The sequence below is a fragment of the Amblyomma mixtum genome, chromosome 6 (genome assembly GCF_055824585.1).
Source record: "Amblyomma mixtum isolate Tamu chromosome 6, ASM5582458v1, whole genome shotgun sequence".
Lineage (NCBI taxonomy): Eukaryota > Metazoa > Arthropoda > Arachnida > Ixodida > Ixodidae > Amblyomma > Amblyomma mixtum.
The window spans coordinates 130,330,403-130,352,050 of record NC_143017.1 but is presented as its reverse complement, the minus strand read 5'-3'; the positions used below and the strand labels follow the sequence as shown (position 1 = coordinate 130,352,050).

The window sequence follows — 21,648 nt, the reverse complement described above, 5'->3', positions numbered from 1 at the left end:
GCCTGCCGTTTCAAAGTGTTCATCGTTCCGTACAAACATATGCCTAAATGCGAATATTTTGCCCACTTACTATTAAGATAGCCCCACCGGACAGAGAATTCTATCAACATATTTAGTCTTCAGCCTACCCTGAAGAGGTATGTCGACAAGCGCTTAAAATGTTGAAGAACTCGTGATGTCACAACGACGACCAAACAACTCGGCACCCTCCAGAAACGCTCCTTGAGAGCAGCAGGCGAATAGGCGACCATGGAAGCGCAAGAGTGAACTATGTTATCAACGCTAATGGCAGGGAGAAAAACTGTGCAGAGGGACGTGGATTGGAGGCGCATGCTTCTAGCTCGTGTATTAGAATGAACCTGACTGTAGTAACGTGAAAGGAGTGAGGAAGAAAGAAAGTTATGACGGAGTGATGACACCTGCACAGTCACAGCTGTTCACACTGCAGCTGTGCACAGTATGGCCACTTTTTTACAGTACAGTACGGTCCTCAGTTAAGGGGAACATGCGATTGTGTGGCCTCCGTGCTTCGCGGCATCTGTCGCCGACAGCCGGCGAGAACGGATGTCACCAGGCGCATGCGTGGAAAGAACAACCGGCCGTGCTTACTGCGCATGGCCACGCAAAGGCATGTTCCCTTTAACAGTGGACCCTACTGTACAGTATGCGCACGCGTGCGTTTTCATCTAACATACACGAACCATTACGCATTTCACTGCACAATCCGCACACACGTGTAGGCATGCACCTCTCTTGCGCATGCTCATGCACTGCGCCGCAGGTGTGATGGAGAGAGTGGGTATACGAGTGGGCGTGTGTCGCAGGCAAACCGACGGTGAAGACGTCGCTGCAGTGGTCGTCGGGCGTGGGCGGCAGCCTGAACGCCGAGCTGCTGTGCGTGACGCACTCGGATACGCCCAGCACGACTCGCTGGCTGCGCAACGACGGCTCGTGGCTGATGCACGGAGAGTCCGTGTCCCTCTACACGGCTGGCAACCACTATACGGCCCGTTTCAAGCACGTCACCGAGCGAGACTACGGGAACTACACGTGCGAGTCCAAGAACAAGTTCGGCGTCACCGCGGACACCGTCGAACTGCAAGGTACGGGGCTCTAAATATATGGCTGTCCCGGCCACGAGTGAGCCATGGACACGCGGACAGCTCCTCTCGGCGCTAACTGAATGCAGCGCTTACAGTTGCCTGTTGCTTGTCTTACTATGCTGAGTATATAAGCCCAAGTTCAGAAAGGAACACATAGACAATACGCTCAGTTCAGCAACGCGTAGGCTACTGTTTCTGGTAGCCACAAAACCGAATGCCACATAGGAAATTTAAATATAAAGTGTAGAAGCTGCCACACTCCTTGTATAAGATCTAGGCTGCCGCAATGCTGCAGCAAGAGCTGCGGCCAGAGCAGGACAGGGCTAAATGGCGATCAATGGCTGAAGCCTTTGTCCCGCAGGGCTCATATACTGGCTTATAATGATGAAAGTGATTTATGTCTTTGACATCCATATGCACCTTAGTGCTCCCCCGTGATATCACTAAGGGGCCTTTTGCGTCACATCATAGTACGGAAGCGTTTCGCTGGTTTTGGACAGTGCCCAAATGACTGCGTGCAACGAGAATGTTCGCCGAGTTGCGGCATAATGGCTGTGTTGCCGTGTGCTCGCGTGGGATGCTGCGGGCGTTGACAGCGCCGCTCTAGAAGCATTGTACATCGACACAAACCTGCCTCTGCGACCTTGAAAAAAGAGGCATTAGTGTTAATTCGTCCGAAAGGCAATACTCACCTCATGGAAGAAGAAACAAAACTTAGCACCTGGAGGAGCGTTTGAAACAACTTCGGTCCAGTCGCAGTTGCAAGACACTTCTGTATCCCCTATTATTCCGCGCGCACGAAATATGTACATTTGATCACGTCAGTTTCGCATACGCAAGCATAACTATTGCAAGCAGGCTGGTGAAAAATACATTGCGTTTCGTCTTATACAAACACGACTAGAATTAACAGAGGTCTCATTGCGCCCTTAATAATAATGGCAACTTAGTGTTCTCGTTATGAAACACTGCGCTAAGGAAGTAGACCGCAGCTATGACGAGCAAGTTCAGGTTAGCAGAACAACAGCACATGCGCCACTTGTCTGACCCGAAAGTGTTTCTGATGTTCTCTTCCTCCCCTCATCTACGCAGCTGCGCCGACCAAACCGGTCGTCATGGGCGTCGAGGGCCCCAACTCGACCGCCTACCACATCTCGCTGTCCTCAGTGGCTCCGTACCCCATCAGCAAGTTCATCATCTACGTCCGGGCTGAAAAGGTATGCCCACATTTTCCAACACTGTTGTCCGGAGAAAACAGAGCCCGCTGTTTAATGCAAATGTCAAGATTAATTCACTTGTGTTATCATTAAGCAAGGCGGATTTTAAAATAAAATTTGAGACCACTCTCGCGATTACTAAGGCTGAATTATGGCACCATTTTCATTTAAAAGTGCGAGAATTGTGTGCAGCCACTTCCTTCGCTTGTTTTTAAATTCAACAGGCGTTTTAGAGCGCAGCTGTTAGGCGACCGTTCCTGCGTTCCGCGTCGTTGGCGTCGTCGGCGTAACCGGTTGTCCAAGTTGCAGAGCGAAACGCCAAGGGAAAATTCCGGAGGGTGGCGAGCAGCGTAACATGCCGCCTGCCACCGGTGGCAAGTGGCGTGTGAAGAGCTGCGCTTGTATATCGCATTACCCAATACCGCAATCAATCGCCTGTAAATTTTTTTGAAGATGTTCATCTGCCTATGTTCGCGTCCTTACCCTGGCTATTTGTGCCAAATGACGTAGTCTTGGAGCCTTTTGGCGCCCCGAAAATAAATTTTAATGTCAGGTCTCTACACGAATACGTCGTGACCTCTGTTGGCATACTTTCCACGCCACAAACATCACTCGCCACAGAAATTCCATGCTTCTTTTTGGCACTTTCCAGCATTTCGCCAGTGGTGTCATCGTTTGCAGTCTTTGCTTTAGCATTTCAACGCCTGCATGAGAGTTTTCCTTGGAATGTTTGCGACGGTAACACTATGTTGCGGAAATAACTGCTTTCTATGAAACAGTTTAGTTTCATTATCGCTTCCCTCACCCTTTGTTGCAGTTTAAATTTTGTTTACTTGCGTTATTAAAAGATAAAGAACGAAGGCACACATTTCTGGCAAATATAATGCAATTACAACTTGAAAACGTAAAACATTTCCTGAGGCATTTCAAACCAGCACCGCAAGCCGTTATTATAAAGAATGTTCACAATAAGAGTTATGAAAGGTAAAAAAAGCTTCTACTTGAAAGCTTCGTGACAATGTGAATACATTCCACGTAAGTGGTGAATTGCCCGCGATGATTTTCTATTTTATCATGAATTAGTACATCACTGATCAACGAATAAACATACAGCACTCAAACAAATCTCTCTACTTGCGCTGGAATTTTTCTTTTTCGTTACGTGCAATTGCTTGGTAAAGTGATTTTTTAATCGCTTTACCGCTTTAATCGCTTTGTACCGCTTTTAATCTATTTAATCGCTGCAATAAGGAAAGGACCATATGCACACTGCGCAGAAAGCAGTTGTGCTGAGATGACTCCTTTTTTTTTCGGCAGCACGCCCAAGACGTGGACGAATGGCGAAACATCACGATCCCGCGAAGCCGCACCCACGACGCCCAGAAGATGGGATCGAAGTACTCTGCTGGATACCTGATAATAAACCTCGAGCCCGAGACTCGATACGAGGCGCGCGCTGTCGCCATCAACGACATGGGCACGAGCGGCCTCACCAATTTCGACTTCACCACGGCATTCGGTGAGCAAAGTCGGACTGATACGCGGAAAAGCTAGACTAATTAGATCGCTTCGCAAAGTGTCATGCGCTGTTTTTTTTTTTCAACTAGTTTTGAAATTGCATCAAGGCTTCGCTGACCATTTTGTACATCCGTGCTAGTATGGGGCTCTAAGAGAGGAACTGATAAACAGTCCTTTCCAGAGGATGATATTATCGGCATTACAATGGCCCATGGTATCGCGGTGCCATGCATGACTCGTTTCTAAAAGCAGAGCAATTTCACCCTCTTGACTAATAAGTGGCCAAAGTTTATTGCGCCTTCTATTTAGCGAAATATGTTACTGGGCCTTTTTTTTTTAGATCCCATGTTACAGGTGACTTTTATACCTGAAACCTCAAGCCTTTTGGCAGGCAGATTTCAGGAAGAAGAGAAAAGCGTTTTAAAATTGACCTTATGAGAGCCCTAGCTTTGCTTAGGGCTTCTTGAAAGCGGCAGAGACCAAAGAAATTGAAAATACGTAAATTATCCGTTTTCTTATTGCCAGTGGCTTCGTGTTCCGACTCGCTATACCTCACTCAGTTTTGTCAGCGTTAGTGAAAGATAAAACAAAAGAGAACGTTGAACTACGTCATACCGCACTTGTAGATATTCTGCTGTTCAGGTCGTACGTAACGCGACGAGTTCTTCCATGATTACACGTCAGGCTTTATATTAACGTTCCGTTAAAAAGCCCATAGACAAAAGAGAACGCTACCTTTATCGAGAGTCCAAGCTAGCGAGAAAACCTAACAGCTACTGGGTGACGGCCATTCGCGATATTTCGAACGTAGAAGAATAAAACGCCGGCCTTTATTAGGACGGCTGCACAAAGCGACATATGGCTTTCTCTACATCGGTCACATCGTGACAACAAAATAACATACAAGCAAAACCGCAGAAGTCAAGGCGGTGTGTGTTGCATGGTGCAGATTAAAGGAGTTCAGCCCAAGAAAATACAGATTCACAGAGCGCTACAGAACGAGGAGTGAAGGAACACGAACAACACAGGACGGGCGCTGTTTATGAATCTGTTTATTAAGCATGAACCAACTAGCCCACACCCTCTTAGAAAATACAGATATAGGAAAATATAAGACTGACTACAGCAGATGGTCATGACGAAGGTGAAAGGTGCAGCCGTGACAGCGTACGATATTTTATAGCAATAATTCTCGATGGAAAGCGAACAGCACTAGTGTAATCGTGTTCTATTCGAAAAGAGTCAAAGAATACAAAGATATCGAGGGAAGGCCATAACAGTTAGGGGAATCTATTAAAGGAACAAAAAAAACCTCATCCGTCATTTATAGAAAGACATTCGGAACAATAAAAATTGGCAGTGGCTTAGCTCTGGTTAAGCCTGGATATACAAGCGAAAAACTGCAGTTATGTTTTGTTTGACGTCATGGCTGTCGCAGTTCGCGCACAATGCACTGGGAGCACCACGATAACGGTGTAGGCAAGCGCGTTATTAGCCCTCCTTCCGCATGCGTGGCCACTGTGGTAAACACGCGGCTGCAACGAAAGGGCAAACGGTGGCGAGGAGGCGAGCGCGCAGTAGCCATCTCTCTCGCCACCACTTCTGGGTCTTCTTTTCCTCCTTTTATGGCGAATGTCTGCGCCTCTTCTACGGCCGCCGCCGCCGCTCGCGCGTTCTCACAACGCCTTGCGAAAGAACCTTCTCTTTGGACGGCGGCGGAGACCGCGCAGCAGCGGCAAGGCGTAAACCGGTGGCGAGAAGAAGTGGCGATGGAGCGCGTGCCGCGGCGCGCGGCCTCTTTTATGGCCGCCGCCGCCGCTCACGCGTTATCGCAACGCCTTGCGAAAGAACCTTCTCCTCTTGGGACGGCGGCGGAGACCGCGCGGCAGCGGCGGAAGATAAACCTGTGGCGAGGAGAACGGGGGGGGTGGCGAGGAGGAGGAAGGGCGCGCCGCGGCGGCGCCCAGGGGTGGCCCACGCGAAGCGCCGTGTTGACGAGCCTAGTGAAGCTTTTCGCTTCAAAAGCTGTCGAGAGGGGTAGAATACGACGGTGAGTACGCCTGGACCACGTGCTCAACAAGAGTGTCAACGCTGCAAGTATTCCGGTGTAGAATGATTCATTGAAGGTTAAAAAAAACTGACGCAAATGATAGGGAATGTTAGGCGCCCCTTTATTCATTAAATCGAAGGGCATTCAGATTAGGCCTAAACATTGTTGCTCTGGGCGCCATTGCGCCAGCCATAGGAATAGGAAAGACGCAGACAAGTAGAGAGTGGCACTCGCGAGCGTCTTACGTTTGCACATGGAGGAAAAAAAACTAAGGAGGGAGCATGACGTCACGCGGCGAGCGTTCGCAAGCCGAGTGTTTTGAAGTCGTTTTCTCCCTCAGTTTTTCGCTCTCCGAGCCGGTCCTTTATGTTTTGATTCCGGTATGTTTTAGTGCGCGCGTATGCGCGACCCGCGGCGCGGGGGTCTACAGCAAGGAAGTTGATCTACAGTTAGTCTGCCGCGCTAATCGGCGCATGCGCGCGCGCAGCGGGGCTAGACTTTACCGCACGCTATCACGTGGTGCGATCACGGGGGGACACACTCTCCTTTTTTTGCTATATCTTTACTTGTTAAGACTAGGCTTCAAGGTTGTCGCCGGACGCTCCCTCCTCAGTTTTTTTTTCCTCCATGCGTTTGCACCGCATTCTCAATGGCGGCAGACAAGATCGGATGAGTTGCTGCTTCGATTCCCAATGGACATTAAAACTCTTATGGACGTCTTGCGGACATTGAGGACGTCCGCAGGACGTCCAAGGCAGTTCCAGTGCCCATTGGGTTTCAAGTCCATGTTTTCGACGTGTGCTCTTGGCGGTATTATCGGTCGGACGTTAGTGCGGTACCATGATTGTCAACATCGTTCCGGGCCCGAGTATCTTTTGCAAGGAAATCACATCTTAAAATCTGCTCTGAGGTTAAGCCAACAAGTTTTTGTTATTACCTTTATTTTGCTGCAGTCACGCCCAGCAGATTTATTAGAACATGCCAGGCTTTTACGAGGGGCGTTCAGTAAAGGTTTCCTCTGACCCACTTCCTTTGCACTGAGGGCAAAGAAACTTAGCACATTTATTAGTCTTTCTCTACATAGGTTTCACCCACTGATCTCCACTAGGTAGCTGTATGCCGCATTCCCGCTTTCCGAGACGAGCGCGAGTGAAGTAACCGGAAGTTGGACGGCTTGTCCCGGAAGTCGGGTGTCTGCAGTGTATTTCAATGCAAAAAGTCGCGTCTTTCGCCCTTTCGTTCTCAGTTTTTTGCGTTGTTCTCGTGTAATGTCAGCTGTTATATGAAAGTAACAAGCAAGCTGAACGCGAGAAATATGACCTTGGTGCGCAGAAGCCTGTAATTTTTGAGAAACCGAAGAAAACAGGCATGCAGGTCTCACCCTGCCGCGGCAAAGGAGTACGTGCATTAAAAACTATATTCTTGTCTGGTTCTTGTCTTCCGAGCGTAAATGCGAAGTACACGAATGACGATGAAGCTAGGTCGTCTTAAAACCGAATTTTCGTGCAGCAAATAGAAGGCGAATGATGGCGCGGAAATCTTTACTCTCGAAGAGCCACTCGTTCTACAGCTGCCGCAGTTTCAGTTTAGAGTTTGTGGTGGACGATGACTCTTCTCACCGATGGCAGGTGATACTTATCGCTTCAGGGCGTCATTTACCTTCCAGACGTGCTTTTAACCTAACTTCAATGCACAGCCACGTTTCACCTGCACAGCGCGAGAGAAATGACCGACAAGAAAGACGAATGCTGCAGCGCACGTGAGAAGCGCTGTTAGAAGTCAACTGCGCCAAGCATCGCGAATAAAATCCGAGTCAGGCTTAACTTGCCACAGTACGAAACACGACACGCTCCGTCGAAAAAGCAGCACCATACCTTTTGGAGGCGCTAATGTGAACCAAATGAACACCGTCGACACTTCATCAGATAGTAGCCAAGCCCTCGCTCCGGTTCGGTCTAGACATAACTCGACATCCTGTCGTCTGCTAGTGTCGTCCCATTGCGATGCAATGGGTCCTTATTTTTGAAACGTCTTTCCCGAAGACTTTGATTGTCTCCTCGTGCAGTTGACGGCGCAAAAGGTAGGCACTGTGGTGGAAAAAGACGAGAACGGCGAAAAGACGAAATGCTAGGTAGAAAACCAAAACTGAAACTGAAAAACCGTGCTGAGGGCCGATTTCGTGCACTGCCAAAGGCTGACTTCCGGGACAAGACCGCTTACTTCCGGTGGCTTCACTTCCGGGTGCCCGATGCGCCATCCAGCCCCCTAGTGGAGAACAGTGGTTTCACCCATAGACATACTCCGAAGCATAGAGTTTCTTACTATTACCTAGAGGGAAAGCTGGCGGCGCTGCACTTCAGCCACCATGGACGCTCAAAGCACGGTGTAAGAAATATTTCTTACACCGTGGCTCAAAGCATCATGGGGCGATGAGCTACTTGTTGCGAGACAGTCGTAGTTTTTCAGGAACATGAAGTGGCACTACTGAGATGTTTCATTCCGAAAACACTGTTCGTGTGTGCGCAGACGACTTTCGCGCGAATGCAGAGTGTAAAAACCATAGTAGTGAAACCGCAACGACACACAACGCCAATAAAAGGTTTCACTTTTCCAAAATGTTATTAAAAAACCTTTTGAAGTATTTAGCCAACTAAATTTTTTTGAAAACATATCTCTTTTTAAAAACGCGCCTGTTGAGCACGAAATATTCGTTTTTGTAGTGTTCTTCACTTGGCCAATAGGAAAGCTAGTCATCTCTTATTTTGGGCAAACTTTGCACTTAAATGCTTTTCTGCTCGTTTGTTGCAATCATTAGACAAGATATTGAATGTTAGAATGTTTGTAGTTATCAAACAGCTTTATTTTTTTTTAATATTTTTTGGCCAAAAGTTACAGTTCCGCAACAAGTAGCTCACCGCCCCATGATGCTTTGAGCACCCATGGTGGCTGAAGTGGTCTCGAGGGGTCGCCATGCAAACTCCCATAGACGGGCCGCCAGCTTTCCCTCTAGGTAATAGTAAGAAACTCTATGCTCCGAAGCGTCCTTTTTGAATCAACGTAGGGGTACTATCGCGATGGAAAGGAACGCGAACAACGTGCCTACGCGCTCCACTTTTCGAATTTCTTTTCATCGCGCTTTTACCTGGGTGGTAAGAAAAAGACGTTAGAGTCGTCCTAGAATGCATCACGGACGACTCTAGCGTCTTTTTGCTCAAGCAAAGTAAATACGTATTGAAAACAAATGCGAACAGCAGAGCGCCTAGGCTTCTCTCTGTTCGCGTTTCCTTTCATCGCCCTAATACATTTAGCAAACAGCTCTTCATGCTTTTCTCTGCAGAAATAGAAGCTGCAATTAGTGCCCTGCTCTATTACAAGGCACCCTTTAAGTAGTTTTCCAAACGTAACCATTTGTGCCACAACCACCTTGGTCCTTTACATTCTCCCCTAAGTTTATTTGTGCAGCATAGGCCATTTGAACACGAGGCCTTAAGTGGTGGTGTAGTGCATCTGATACATGTCTTTAATGGAAACAGGACGACAAAACAAACTGGCTGAGATTCAACCCGGCTGAACTTAGAAGAGGAGCGAAAAAAAAAGCCGGCGGTATTTATAGCGAAGAATGGTGCGACTTCAATGTTATGTCATTGACGAATCTCAGCTCTAAAGGTCAAGGTCAAAGGTCAGGGACAAAGGTCAGGTGACCACTGGTCATCGTGGTTGCTGGTAATTGGCTGTGCGCAGCAAGACACGTAGTCATACATTGTTAACCTTGTGTGGTTGGTCGAGCTTCAAGGCCAAACGCGCAAAGCATTGAGTTCTACCTAGAGTAGTAGAGCTTTCGCTCTGAAAGCTCTAAAACTTTAACCTTTTTTTTTCCTTAAGCTCTTTTTCATAGTTCTTATGCTTTGCTCAGCCACTGGCACATGTTGCTTGGCTCCCCGACTGCTAACTATTGCATAGCTCTCGTTTTGTGTGTTGGTGCTCAGGCTATGGGAGTGGTATTTAACGTTTCAAGCTCTACTCTTGTGTTGCTGTGGAAATTGTTTTTTATTGTCATTATTTTGCTGCATGGAGGTATACAGCATTTGCTTATTTATTATTTCCACCCAATGCAGCCCTCCCTAAAAAGCCATTGAGTACCAAAGCCAGCGAGGAGGTTGAAACTGGTCTTCAAGCTAATGACCCTGGTAGTGACCCTGAAAGATTTTTCTTTTGGTTCATGACCTAGCATGCCAGTCCGCACCCGAAGCATGCACCCCGACATGCCTGTTGCACCTTGTCATTATGCATGTCTCATTAGCATTATTTCTTTCACACGCTTTTTCTTCTTTCTGTTCGATTAGTACTTCGCCTGAAAGTTGGCGGAAAAGTTGGTTTCCCCGTTTAAGAGCGGAGACAGCATGGTGCACTTTCTTCTTATTAATTATATTCTACTATTTAATCCTAGGTATACTTCATTATCCTATTTGGCCTCAGGTAGCAAATACAGCTATTCATACTTTACTAATTAACTCAATGACATGTACCGAATAAGTATGAGATGGTTATTCTATAACAACCTAGTTTTGAATTAGGTCTTTTTATGCATATTCTGACAATTGATTTTAAGGCGCATTTAATGTTACTGAAAGTTGCATTGCTTTCTCTAGATGTAAACATATATCTCTACAACACTTGCGCACCTTTCTGGTGATACGCCCGCTGTTACTTGTGGGGTGCTAGGAGTTGGATAAGTTAAACAGCAAGAAAAATATACTTCATAAAATTTTCATCGCCTGCCTTTGTCCACTCATCATTCACGTCGTGCACAAATTCATCTTTGAATGCCCGACAATAGTATATCATTCTGAGTCTGTGGTGATCCTGCCGCCATTTTCACTTGCACTGAGACCACCAAAACAGGCTACTCTTTATCTCAGAAATTTGAATTGAAGAAAACGCCACTAGGAACGAGAGTATGCTACGCCCAAATACGTGAAACATTGCGTAGTTGTTTTCTTTTGAAACGAAAGGTGCAATCACTTGTTTTCGTGGTGTCTGGTGCCAATAGCGGCAGCATCTGTCAGCCTTCTTTCACCATTATCTTTGTACCGTAGCGTATGGTAACAAAAGCACGTTCGGCATGCCTGACATGCCGCCATTAACAAGACCCAGCGCCCCCTGTTGGATTTGTGTGGGTAAAAAAGTTGTCCGTTCCTCCTCCATATTCGCAGATGCCTTACAAGAGGAGATAAAGGATAGCGGAAACGGCAACTCGGCCACCCGGGCCACGCTCTTCAGTCCGCACATGGTCGGGTGCGTCACCGTGGCCCTGCTGTCCATTTTTTTCTGCTGAACACGTCGATCGCCATGAGCCGAATAGTTTTTCTTTTGCCACCCGTGGACTATGTCTGACACGAAAGCGCCCGTCGACCAACGAACTTCTTCCTCACGCGATGGACACGCGTCCTTTGATTTCTTTTTATTACCGTGATGATTATGAATATTATTATTATTATTATATTCATTTTGCTTCCCCCTCCCTCCTTCCCTCTTAAGAAGTCACGTGGTAAGCTGGGAGCTCCACTGTTCGCGGTGTGTTTTCTGTGCGTTCATTATTTGCTGCTCCACACCTCGTTCCACGCGTACCAACAGTTGCCATCCCCACGTATCCCTTACAGACTCTTAACGGCACTCAACCTATGGCGCTTCATAGTCTGCAATACACTTGGAACTGTTTCTAAGACTCTCTCTTAGCAGCTTTACTCCATGGAATAGGTATGTAGTGACGGAGGTATCCGAGCAGTTGAGGTGCGAAACGACTGAAGAATGCAAGGAAATGTAAGCGTGACTATTCATAACTGCAGATTACTTACTTTCTTCCTCTTATCCTACCTGCATAACTATGTATTAAATGCTCTGCACTATGCGGAGTCACATTAAAACTCACTCTTATTTCTTACTACGACGCTTGCCTGATCTACAAGCGAACGTAGGAACTTTTAAACCTCAAACGTTCTTTCACGCTCTTGCTGGTCTTGAGCAAACCGTTAGAAATGCCTTAGAAAGCCCTGTTCTTTGTTCCTTCGGATCCTACTGGTTTCTCGTGCTGAGAATACAGAGAACTCAAGATGTAACAAATGGCTCAAGCTTTAAGAGTAGCACATTTGCTATCGCGAGTCAATCGCTAAATTATATATTATGTTCCAGAACTTAAATTATTGCTCTTTATGAAACGGCTTTTACGCTTAAACAGGACACAAAAGGCCCTTTTGGACACTCTAGGCAGTGCTACATGCTACTCCTTATAAAAGTTGTCTTTACTGACGGCCACTTAGAGTCTACCTAATTGTCGCCGTACTGTACAATACTATCTTGTCAAGACTCACTGATATCATTTGTTTCTGTGCTTTTTTGTACTGTTATGTTTTCTGTCGAATTTATGGCTACACTTAGCACACATTTCTTCTTTCTCGATATGTTCTCTGTCACGTGGTTCCCCTCCTACATTTTTATCTCGAGCGGAATGCATGTTCTTGTCATGTTTGTTTTGTATAGCTTGTTCTACGACGCTGTAAAAAGAAAGCATATATGTAGCACAAGTTTATCTCTTTTTTTTTTCTCTCTTATATCCATTGATTTCATCGTCAGCTTCTGTGTTCCTAGATGTCATGGAATATCTGCTACTACGTATTGTTTTTTTTTTGCTGATAACAATATCGCTTGCAGGGAGAGTACAGAAGGAATAGATTTTCCAGGCGAAGGTGGCGCAACCGCAGCTAAGAACGCGACTACTTTTGCAGGTAGCAGTAGTGTTCTATCGTGAGCAGTATCGCTCGGGTAAACTACACCGGCCAACTCTGCGGTCCACTCATTAGCGTCGGATTTGACCGCGGCTCAAAACTAAGACCGGCGATGCATAAAACATGGCAGCTACATTACTCCATAAAGAGATAAGAGTGGTGGTTAGGTGTTCTCCTGAAAAAAGATAAGAGTGGCGGTTAGGCGGTGCAACACTTTCGACAGCGGATATATCTGCTAGCATCTTCAGTGGAACGGAAAGGGTGCGTTAGTGTTTTTAACCTCCGCGTACCTCTTTGAAAATTTTCAGCTTGCTTACGCCCTCAAAGGAGTGCTTGCACCGCAGTTGCACCCTTTCACTCAAAGCACTTATGATACCGAGAACACCGCATTGATGTTTCATCAATAGGCGTTTCTTTTACAGCAATCATTGTCCCCATTTTCGTGCTCACTTCTTTTCTGCAGAGCTCCGTACAAGTTGATTTCCCTTCACTGACGTTATAAATGCTCTTTTCTCATTGTAATAAAGGCTCCGTTTGAGTTCAGCGTCAGTGAAGGAAATTAAGGGAAGCATGCGTGAGAACGAGGACAGTTATTGTTACAAAGAATAGGCGTCGGTGTTTGATGCTGTCGAAAGGTAGATACCAATCACAAATAGACCGAAAGGTGGCTTTGCTAAAGTTTCAGAAATTGGCGCCCTAGAACTCTACTGCTACTATGCTGGTGTACGAGAGAAAGGAGGAAAAGTGGCGTGTATTAGTGTAAAAAAATGTTTGGAGTGAAGTTGTCTCTGCTCGAGTATTTATTGCACCAAAGAGCAGAGAAAGCGCGCGATTCACTTGAAAGATAATCCCGGTCACCTTCACTTGCGTGTTGCGAAGTTGTTGTAGGCCTATAGCACCTGTTTAGCTTGTCGCGCCCGAAGAGGCGAGAGGATGTTTACGGTACGATGAACTAGAATGCTCGGTATTCTGAACCTACTAAAATGCCAAGTATTCTGGTTGACTGTACTTCACGAGGTTGCGAATGGGTTCTGAAATGTCTTCTTTATTTTTCTTTTTTTTTTGAGAATTCAAACTCTCACAAAGCTCCCGTAACCACTACTGCCATCTATTTAACTATTGTTATTGATTGTGAAGACAAGAAAGCCTATATGAGCCTGTTTGTCAAGATGTGCTGCTCGCCGAAGTTAGTGTGCGCATCAACTAAGGGAAAGACCATCCTCTATAGCAGAAAATGACTCGAGAAATGGAAATCTTCCGAGAACAACCAAAAACAGAAGCTAGCTATAAAGGCACAAGCAGCTCATTTTCAAAGTATACAACGGCTAAGACTCCTAAATCGCTTGTACTTTTCTTTCTTTTATTTCGAACCTTGGTGAAGCGTGTGGTTGTACATTCCAAGTTACTGTGACAGAAATTATTTGCAGTTGTGGCCTTTATGTAACTCCTTTGGCGATGCTTAAACTGCCACAGTCGCCACACCAAAGTGCCTCTGAGTTTGCAAGCATTCTGAAAAACAAAGAGAAAAATTACTGAAATAATTGGCACAAGAGGTTGGACTTCGGAGCTATTGCAGCATGATGCTGCGTACATCAACATTATTTGGTTAAACGTGGGAAGGCGGTCTATTTGAAACGGCTGAACGATCACTTTGCAAGATAACAATTTTTCTGTTCGTTTCGAGCGTAGCAAGAAAGTTCGCGATATTCCGCAACACTTTTTTTACAACTCGACGGGAACGCAGTCCCTTTGCACGCACTAATTAGTTGTCTAGGTTCGTTGCTCCTGGCGGTTATGTCGAGCAGATACGAGGGATCCTGCCAAGCATCGGAGATGACGTGCTCTCGCAATACAGACACAGCGGACGAACAGTTTGTCACTGCTGCAAATAATTTCTCTTGGCATTTGGAATATACAAGGAGAGCAAATCAGTCTTGTGGATTTTGTGAATGTTCTGTCAATAAAGTGAAATACAACCAAGAATCATTGGCACAACCGTCTTGTTTAGTTTCGCGAGTGACGCATCTACGAGCTGATGGTGAGTGTGTGTTTGTGTATGTCTGGTTTATTAAGAAATGCAAAAAATAGTAGTAAAAGATGGTTACCAGCAGCATTAAACTGCCGCATGTCCCTAGCGCAGCGGATCAGGGGCCTAGGGTGACAGTGAGTGAGACGGCGAAACAAAAATAGAAGGGATGGCGGAACGAATGAGAGGAGAAAGGAAGAAAGAGGTGCCGTAGTGGAGGGCTCCGGAATAATTTCGACAACCCGGGGATCTTTAACATAGACCGACATCGCACAGCCTACGGGCGCCTTTACGTTCCGCCTCCAACTGCCTCACATCTATGTGGACACCTCAACTACGCCCTAAGGGAAAGGATAAAGGGCGGAGTGAAAGTAAGAACAGGAGAAAGAGGTGCCGTAGTGTCCGGAGGGCACCAGAATAATTTCGAATACTTGGGGATCTTTGACATGCACTGACATTACACTAGAGTAATTGGATAATCCCTCCTTTATCTTTCCCTAACGGCGTGGTTCAGGTGTCCGCCGAGATGCGAAACAGATACTGCGCCATTTCCTTTCCAAAAAAAAAAAGAACTACTAGATCTAAACTTAAGGGCTTGGCCCATTAATCAGCTGGTTGCATTAGCAGCCGAGAGGTCGGGAGGGGCAGACCCATTTTTACGTTTCACAGGCGACTGCCCGGTTGGTCGTCTCACGGGCCTATTTTGGCGTCTCTACGCTCACGTGCTTACTCGGCCTTCCTCTTGCGGTCTTCTGTTCGATCGCGTACCTGGCACACTTCACAGACTCCAAGGCCCGCTTGCACGAAGCCAATTGGTCTAGTTCCCACTGCTGTCTCATCCGTAGTCTAAACCGCTCCGTTGGTTTTTAGCAGCCGACAGGTGCATAACTGGCTCACTGGTTCAGCGGACATCTCATCGCGCTGTGAGGCAGCGGGGATGTCCACCTAATTTCATTTCATTTATTTGTCCCTTAAAGGCCCGGAGGCAGTACATAAGGGGGGGGGGGGGGGGGGCGTACATATAGGTTGGAGGGTAGCGGCACGTAACGCGTAACGCATTGCACGGCTGCCGTTTAATTCTTAAATGCTTTGCATAAAACTATGACAGCTTTCGCTGTAAAGTATGCGTCGTATGGCGGCGGGCATGCTTATAATATTGACAGCGCGAGGTCCCTTAACGTACACTGGCATAGCAAAGCAGACGGGCGTAGTTTGAATTTCGCATCCATCGAATCGCGGTCGCGAACACCGGCGAATACAGAAGGCCGAATTTCATCCCGCGTCCTTATTGTCATCAGAGGCTGATTGCTGTAGAAGACACTGCTATGGCGGTAACGAACTTAGAGGACACCTGTATACTGCATAACACTGACACAGAACCAATAACTTTCAAATTCGCACTGTTGGCTTGCAAACGGCCTACGTAGTCAAGGCTGTCTAAATTTCGCCGCGCAGTTCAGTTATCATGTGTCTGTTAAGTGCAGTGATGCATTTGCATAGTTCTGGAGTATGTGCTCGAGTAGTGGGACACTATATAGCATATGGGAAGCAGAGAGTGCGCTGTCTCGGCTGTCGCTTGTGTTCCTTTGCAGGATGCAGCAAAGAAGAGGAAATTTGTGTGTGCGTGTGTTTGTGTGTGTGTGTGTGTGTGTGTGTGTGTGTGTGTGTGTGTGTGTGTGTGTGTGTGTGTGTGTGTGTGTGTGTGTGTGTGTCCCTGTTCATTTCTCTTCGAAGCCCATCCCTACCGAACTCGAGGCGGATTCATGGACGAATCTTGGAGTGCGTAGTGCTTTTAAACAATGCACTTTTTTTTAGCTTTCTTCGTTGACAAAATGGAGGCCAATGCGATATTCCAATGCAAAATGTCCCGCTTGGATGAGGGGAGTGCACACACTTTCCTCAGCACTAGACCTTCGAACGGAGACTTGGCATAAGGTAAAACCAGGCGTACCGAGGACCACATTTATAGTGCTGACGTCAACGGTGGAATTATATACCGAACACCAGTTCTAACTTGATAGGAACAGCGGAGGTATCTAAGGCATACCAAGTAGCACATCTATATACAACATAGCGTAAGTAACAGCACGAAAAAAAATTACCCGTAAATTACGCTTCTCGGTAATGCGATTTCTGAACGCAGCTGCTGCGGTACTCGGACAGTAGCGGCCGAATGCGGAACACGCAGTGCCGAAGGCTGGATTTCTCGCCTCGGGCGCGCGCCCACCGAGTTAGCAGCGCGCTAGGGTGCCTCGATGCCAGCGCCGCCGTTCACCCTAGCAGCGCGCGCTACACTGGCGCCATCTCTAGCGAGCGACGCATACCTCACCGATGACGTCATCGGCGAGCTGACGGCGGCGCGCCTCCGCGCAACCTGCCTGCACACTACAGCTGTACCCTCCCCCTCCGCTTTCCCGCTCGCGCTCTCTTCGCTTTCGCCACCTTTCATCCTACGCTGCGCACCGCGCTCGGTTACTACGGCGAGGGACGCCGCTGAACACGGGAACGGACGTCTGGCAACTGCGCTATAAAAAAATTCACAGTATTTTTACGAGTTCGAAACGCAAATGTTCAGCGTTAGCTGGTGCGCGAGGAGGGAGGAGTTTCAGAAAGTTGATTTTAATTGGGGAAGTTTGGCCAAGGGGAGTAGCGAGGGGATTTGAAAGAGGAGAGTTCAAGGAGGTGGAAGGACGTGGTGCGTGGGAGTGAGGTGGTAATGGGGAAACTGCGGCAGCCTTGGGCTACCACAGCCATCGGCACAGTCGCTCCGGACCAGTGCCTCCCATCTGTGACGAGGTGCTCACAATAGCTCGGCTAACATATGGTTGCTTTTACGCAGGTTTTGGGACAGCCATTTTGGGAGGGACGAATTTTGGAGGGGGAGGGGTATCTGTGAACTGATGCCGCCGCTATGCTGTAAAACCGGGGGAAAGGCTAAGAACAGCTGACGATGTAAAACAGCAAGAGATGAATGGTACAACGGGTACAAGCGACAACCACTCATAACTTGCGGAAACCGGGGTTCTGTTCACTTAGGCATTCTTAATCGCTGAAAGTCTCGTGCCAGCCACAGCAAACGTCCCGAAGTATAATTTATTCCCGTGAAATTTCCGCACCGCTCTACAATATTTCAGGAGCGGTACAAGAAACCCTAGCTGCGAAAAACTTCACTCCCACTTTATCGATACGTGTATAGCGCCACATGTTTCTACTTTCTCGACTGGATACATTGAAAGCTTGCGAGACAGCGGCGTAAGATGCCATGCAATTTCCTGGAGAAAATAAGAGCAACGGTACAAATGAATAGATGGAGGTACGACCTTACTGATAGCTAGCTATAGGCTGGTTATTATGAACGAGTCGACTGAACGCTGAGTCACGATATTCGCTTAGCGGAGAGAGACGAAAAAGGAAAAAAAAAATAGTAAGGTGGAGAGGACTCGTCAATGTCACGCATAGCTCAGGCGCAAAGGGAAGCGAACGAAAGGATCGACTCCTATTGGTGCTTCCACAGAAGCGTTGACGTCGAATCGATTGTTCTATGCGCACCCTACACGTTGTGGTAAGGCGAGCAGCTTTCATCCCTTCGAAGCGAGGCTCATTTCGACGCCACAGAACGGCGCCGCTGTAGGCAAAACGAGTCAATTTGTGCAAATATTGAACATCCAAATAGCTGGGTGCGAGCGTACCGACCGCGCCATGTGCAAACACTCGATGAGTAGAGAACTGTTGGAGGACTCGCTTTCAGTAATTGTTCTCTGAGACAGAATACACGAGTAACAGATTTATGATGCCTCTTACCAGCGCTAGGAATAGGACACGGCATACAAAATACACGAAACGAATGTCAGCCAAGGGTATGAGCGTTTGCTCCCTCTGCGTCGTTTTTTTATCAGTGGCGCCTTTTAAGCCGTATAGCCAACTGGTTCCCCTTTCGGCATTACTGCGCGACCGTTTGTTTATTGGCTAGTGATACTAAATGTAGCATTAGTCTTTTCATTTCATGTTACAAACCTGTACACCTTAAGAAAGCAACTGAAATTAAGAATGCGTTCAGATGCATTCACTGAGGCCATTAATGTATACAGTTTTACGTATTCGAAACAGCAGAATGTGCAGATTAGCTGCGTTGCTTTTGCAAGTCTCCAGCAGGAGACAAAATTTACTTGAGCTAAAAAATGGCAGGGTTTCTTTAACGTAGTTAAACAGAGTAGACCTGCGAAAGCATTTGCTTAGCCTGATTGGCTCACGGTTTTTCTTTGCTGTGTCGTCGGCACATGTGGCGACGATATTAGACTCAGGTTAAGCTCTGATCGAGGTTGAGCTGATATGATCTGTCCGCGCCGCAGATGGAAGTTGATGTGCGAGAGTGTGCGGCAGTTTAGCACGAGGCGTGGTCGGTTGCGGCGACAGCATAGTGCTCTCGAGCAGTGGCCGGCGAAGCTGATCTCTTCGCGCTGCTGAGGGTTCGAATCCCAATTGCGGCAATATTAATTTTTAGTGGTGAAGTAGAACTTTCGCTCTAAAAAAGGTACTGAGAGATTGCGCCTCCAGACGTCACCACCTTTGTTTTCTTTACGCAGAATGTAGGCCGCCTCTCCAACGATAATGTTAATTGATATGCGGTTACGATAAAAGAACAGACAACAGGAGGAGTATTTCATATATGCATTTAACGTCGATGTGTTTGCAATGAAAGCATATTCAAACTCAGTAAGTAAAGTAACAGCGGAGTGAGTGAAAGGGAGAGGGGGGTGCACGTTCTTCTCGTCGCGCGAGGTTTTCTGGTTTGGTTTGGTTTATGGGGTTTAACGTTCCAAAGCGACTAAGGCTATGAGAGACGCCGTAGTGGAGGGCTCCGGAAATTTCGACCACCTGGGGTTCTTTAACGTGCACTGACATCGCACAGTACACGGGCCTCTAGAATTTCTCCTCCAAAGAAATTCAACCGCCGCGGCCGGGATCGAACCCGCGTCTTTCGGGTCAGCAGCCGAGCACCACAACCACTGAGCCACCGCGCCGGCTGAGAGGTTTTCTGCTTTTACAGCAGTAGTTTCATGATTGGCTTGGTATTATGGGGTTTAAAGCCCCAAAGCGACTCAGGCTATGAGGGACGCCGTGGTGGAGGGTCCCGGAAATTTCGGCCACCTGGGGTTCTTTAACATGCGCTGACATCGCACAGTACACGGGCCTCCAGAATTTCGTCTCCATCGAAATGCGACTGCCAAGGCCGGGATCGAACCCGTGTCTGTCGGGTCAGCAGCCAAGTACTGAGCCACTGCGGCGACAGTAGTTTCGCGAGGAACGTTCTTCAATGTACGCACGTCCAAAGTATGTCGTGATCAAAGACTACCGCATTCGCCTGCCGGCCAATATGGATGCTACCCTAGTAAATTGCAGTGATTGCACTGTCCCTTCTTTGTACAGGATAGCTGCAAAAAGCTTGTAGCATGCCGCCCTTTCTGCTTGCACCCTTTTAAATGCGCTGTGGCATAGCTCTATGCTACTGAAGAAGACCGCTCCATCAGCTGAGACGTCGTAATCAACTTTGCTTTCCTTTTTCACGCGAATTTTCCGTATGAGTGCACGCTTTTGCGGTGAGCACGGGCTTGTCATCAATCTAGCTTACCCACTGCAGGACAAAAGTCCTCGTGATCAGCCGAGTCACGCGCTCCCTTCCGTACCACAACACCAACAAGGCTGAAAGGGATCAAGCATACACCACATAAGAAAAGCGTGCAAAAGACCTTCTCCATTTCCCATCCAATACAGCAACGGAGAAGCTGCTCAGCCTCGGAGTTCACAACACCTTCGAAGAGCTCAGGGAAGCACAACTGGCAACCCAGAGAGACAGACTCCAGCAGACTCCCTCTGGCAGAGCGCTGCTATTAAAATTAGGGTATCCCGAAATTAAAAGATTAGAACGAAAAACGGCGAGCACACCAGACGATATCCGCTGCACGATTAAGGTAAGCTCGCTGCCAAAAAACATGGATCCGAACCTACACGCAGCCAGGCGAAACGCCTGAGCAAAATATATAGAAACGTATCTGGCAGGCAAGGCGAATACGGTATACACCAGCGCCGTGCAATACCCCTACAAAAGGGGGAAGACAGAGCAGAAAGCTGTAGCTGCAGTGATAAATTCGGACTATAAGGAAATCACTTGCGCATCGGCATGGGATTGCACGATAACCGAAGGAGAAGAAATGGCTGTTGCTCTAGCGGCCGTGGAGGGATATCGCGCAAACAGACCCCTAGTAATCCTCAGAGACTCCAAATAGGCATGCCGTAACTATATGAACGGCAGAATCAGTCGGAAAGCATTTCGCATTCTCCTTCGCGCAGACTTTCCTAAAGAACCAGTCAGACACACTATTTTCTGGATACCGGGACGCGTTATTCCGTTTGCTTGTAGATACAGAAGAGAGACACAGGATTGGCTGGGAGCGCCAACACGTCACGTCCGGCGCTTTAACGCTACCGGGACACACTGGAATCGAGGGCAACCGGAAGGCCGACAGCTCGCGAGCACACGAACCGAGCGCTTCAACACGCGGCCCCCGAGGAGTTCTCGCGGGTAGTCCCGGAGTATTCGGAAATATTGAATTGTTACAGAGGAATGAGGGTAAAGTATCTTCCCCCTCAAAACCTTTTAAAACAACAAGAAGCTGTATACTGGCGGAAACTGCAAACGAGAACCTTTCCGAACTTACATATAATAAGGAAAATGTACCCGGATCAATACAGGGACATATGCCCATGGTGTGGGGCCAAACCCACCCTATATCATATCACGTGTGAATGCAGAAGAAACGAGGCTTTATATAGAATACAAAATCCGAGTGCGGGACAGTTTGCTCTCCAGCGGCAACCCGGGTCTCCAGAGATAACTGCCATCCATGCCCACCGAGCAGCCAAACTCAGCGGTGCCTTGGAATAGGGCCGCCGA

General features: G+C 47.5%; 1 protein-coding gene across 3 annotated transcripts in view; it reads left to right on the top strand.

Annotated features, from left to right (window-relative positions):
* The window catches only part of LOC149340412 (limbic system-associated membrane protein-like), a 189,611-nt gene extending 174,958 nt beyond the window's left edge, over positions 1-14,653 (top strand). For 2 of the 3 annotated variants that reach the window (XM_089549175.1, XM_089549176.1), the window contains 5 exons: positions 825-1,103; positions 2,196-2,320; positions 3,638-3,839; positions 10,004-10,075; positions 11,102-14,653. In XM_089549175.1, coding sequence (XP_089405301.1) covers positions 825-1,103; positions 2,196-2,320; positions 3,638-3,839; positions 10,004-10,075; positions 11,102-11,223 — 800 coding nt within the window. In that variant the 3' untranslated portion in view covers positions 11,224-14,653. The remainder of the gene's footprint in view (positions 1-824; positions 1,104-2,195; positions 2,321-3,637; positions 3,840-10,003; positions 10,076-11,101) is intronic. The other variant, XM_089549177.1, reaches the window with a different exon arrangement.
* The last annotated feature ends 6,995 nt before the right edge of the window (positions 14,654-21,648 follow it).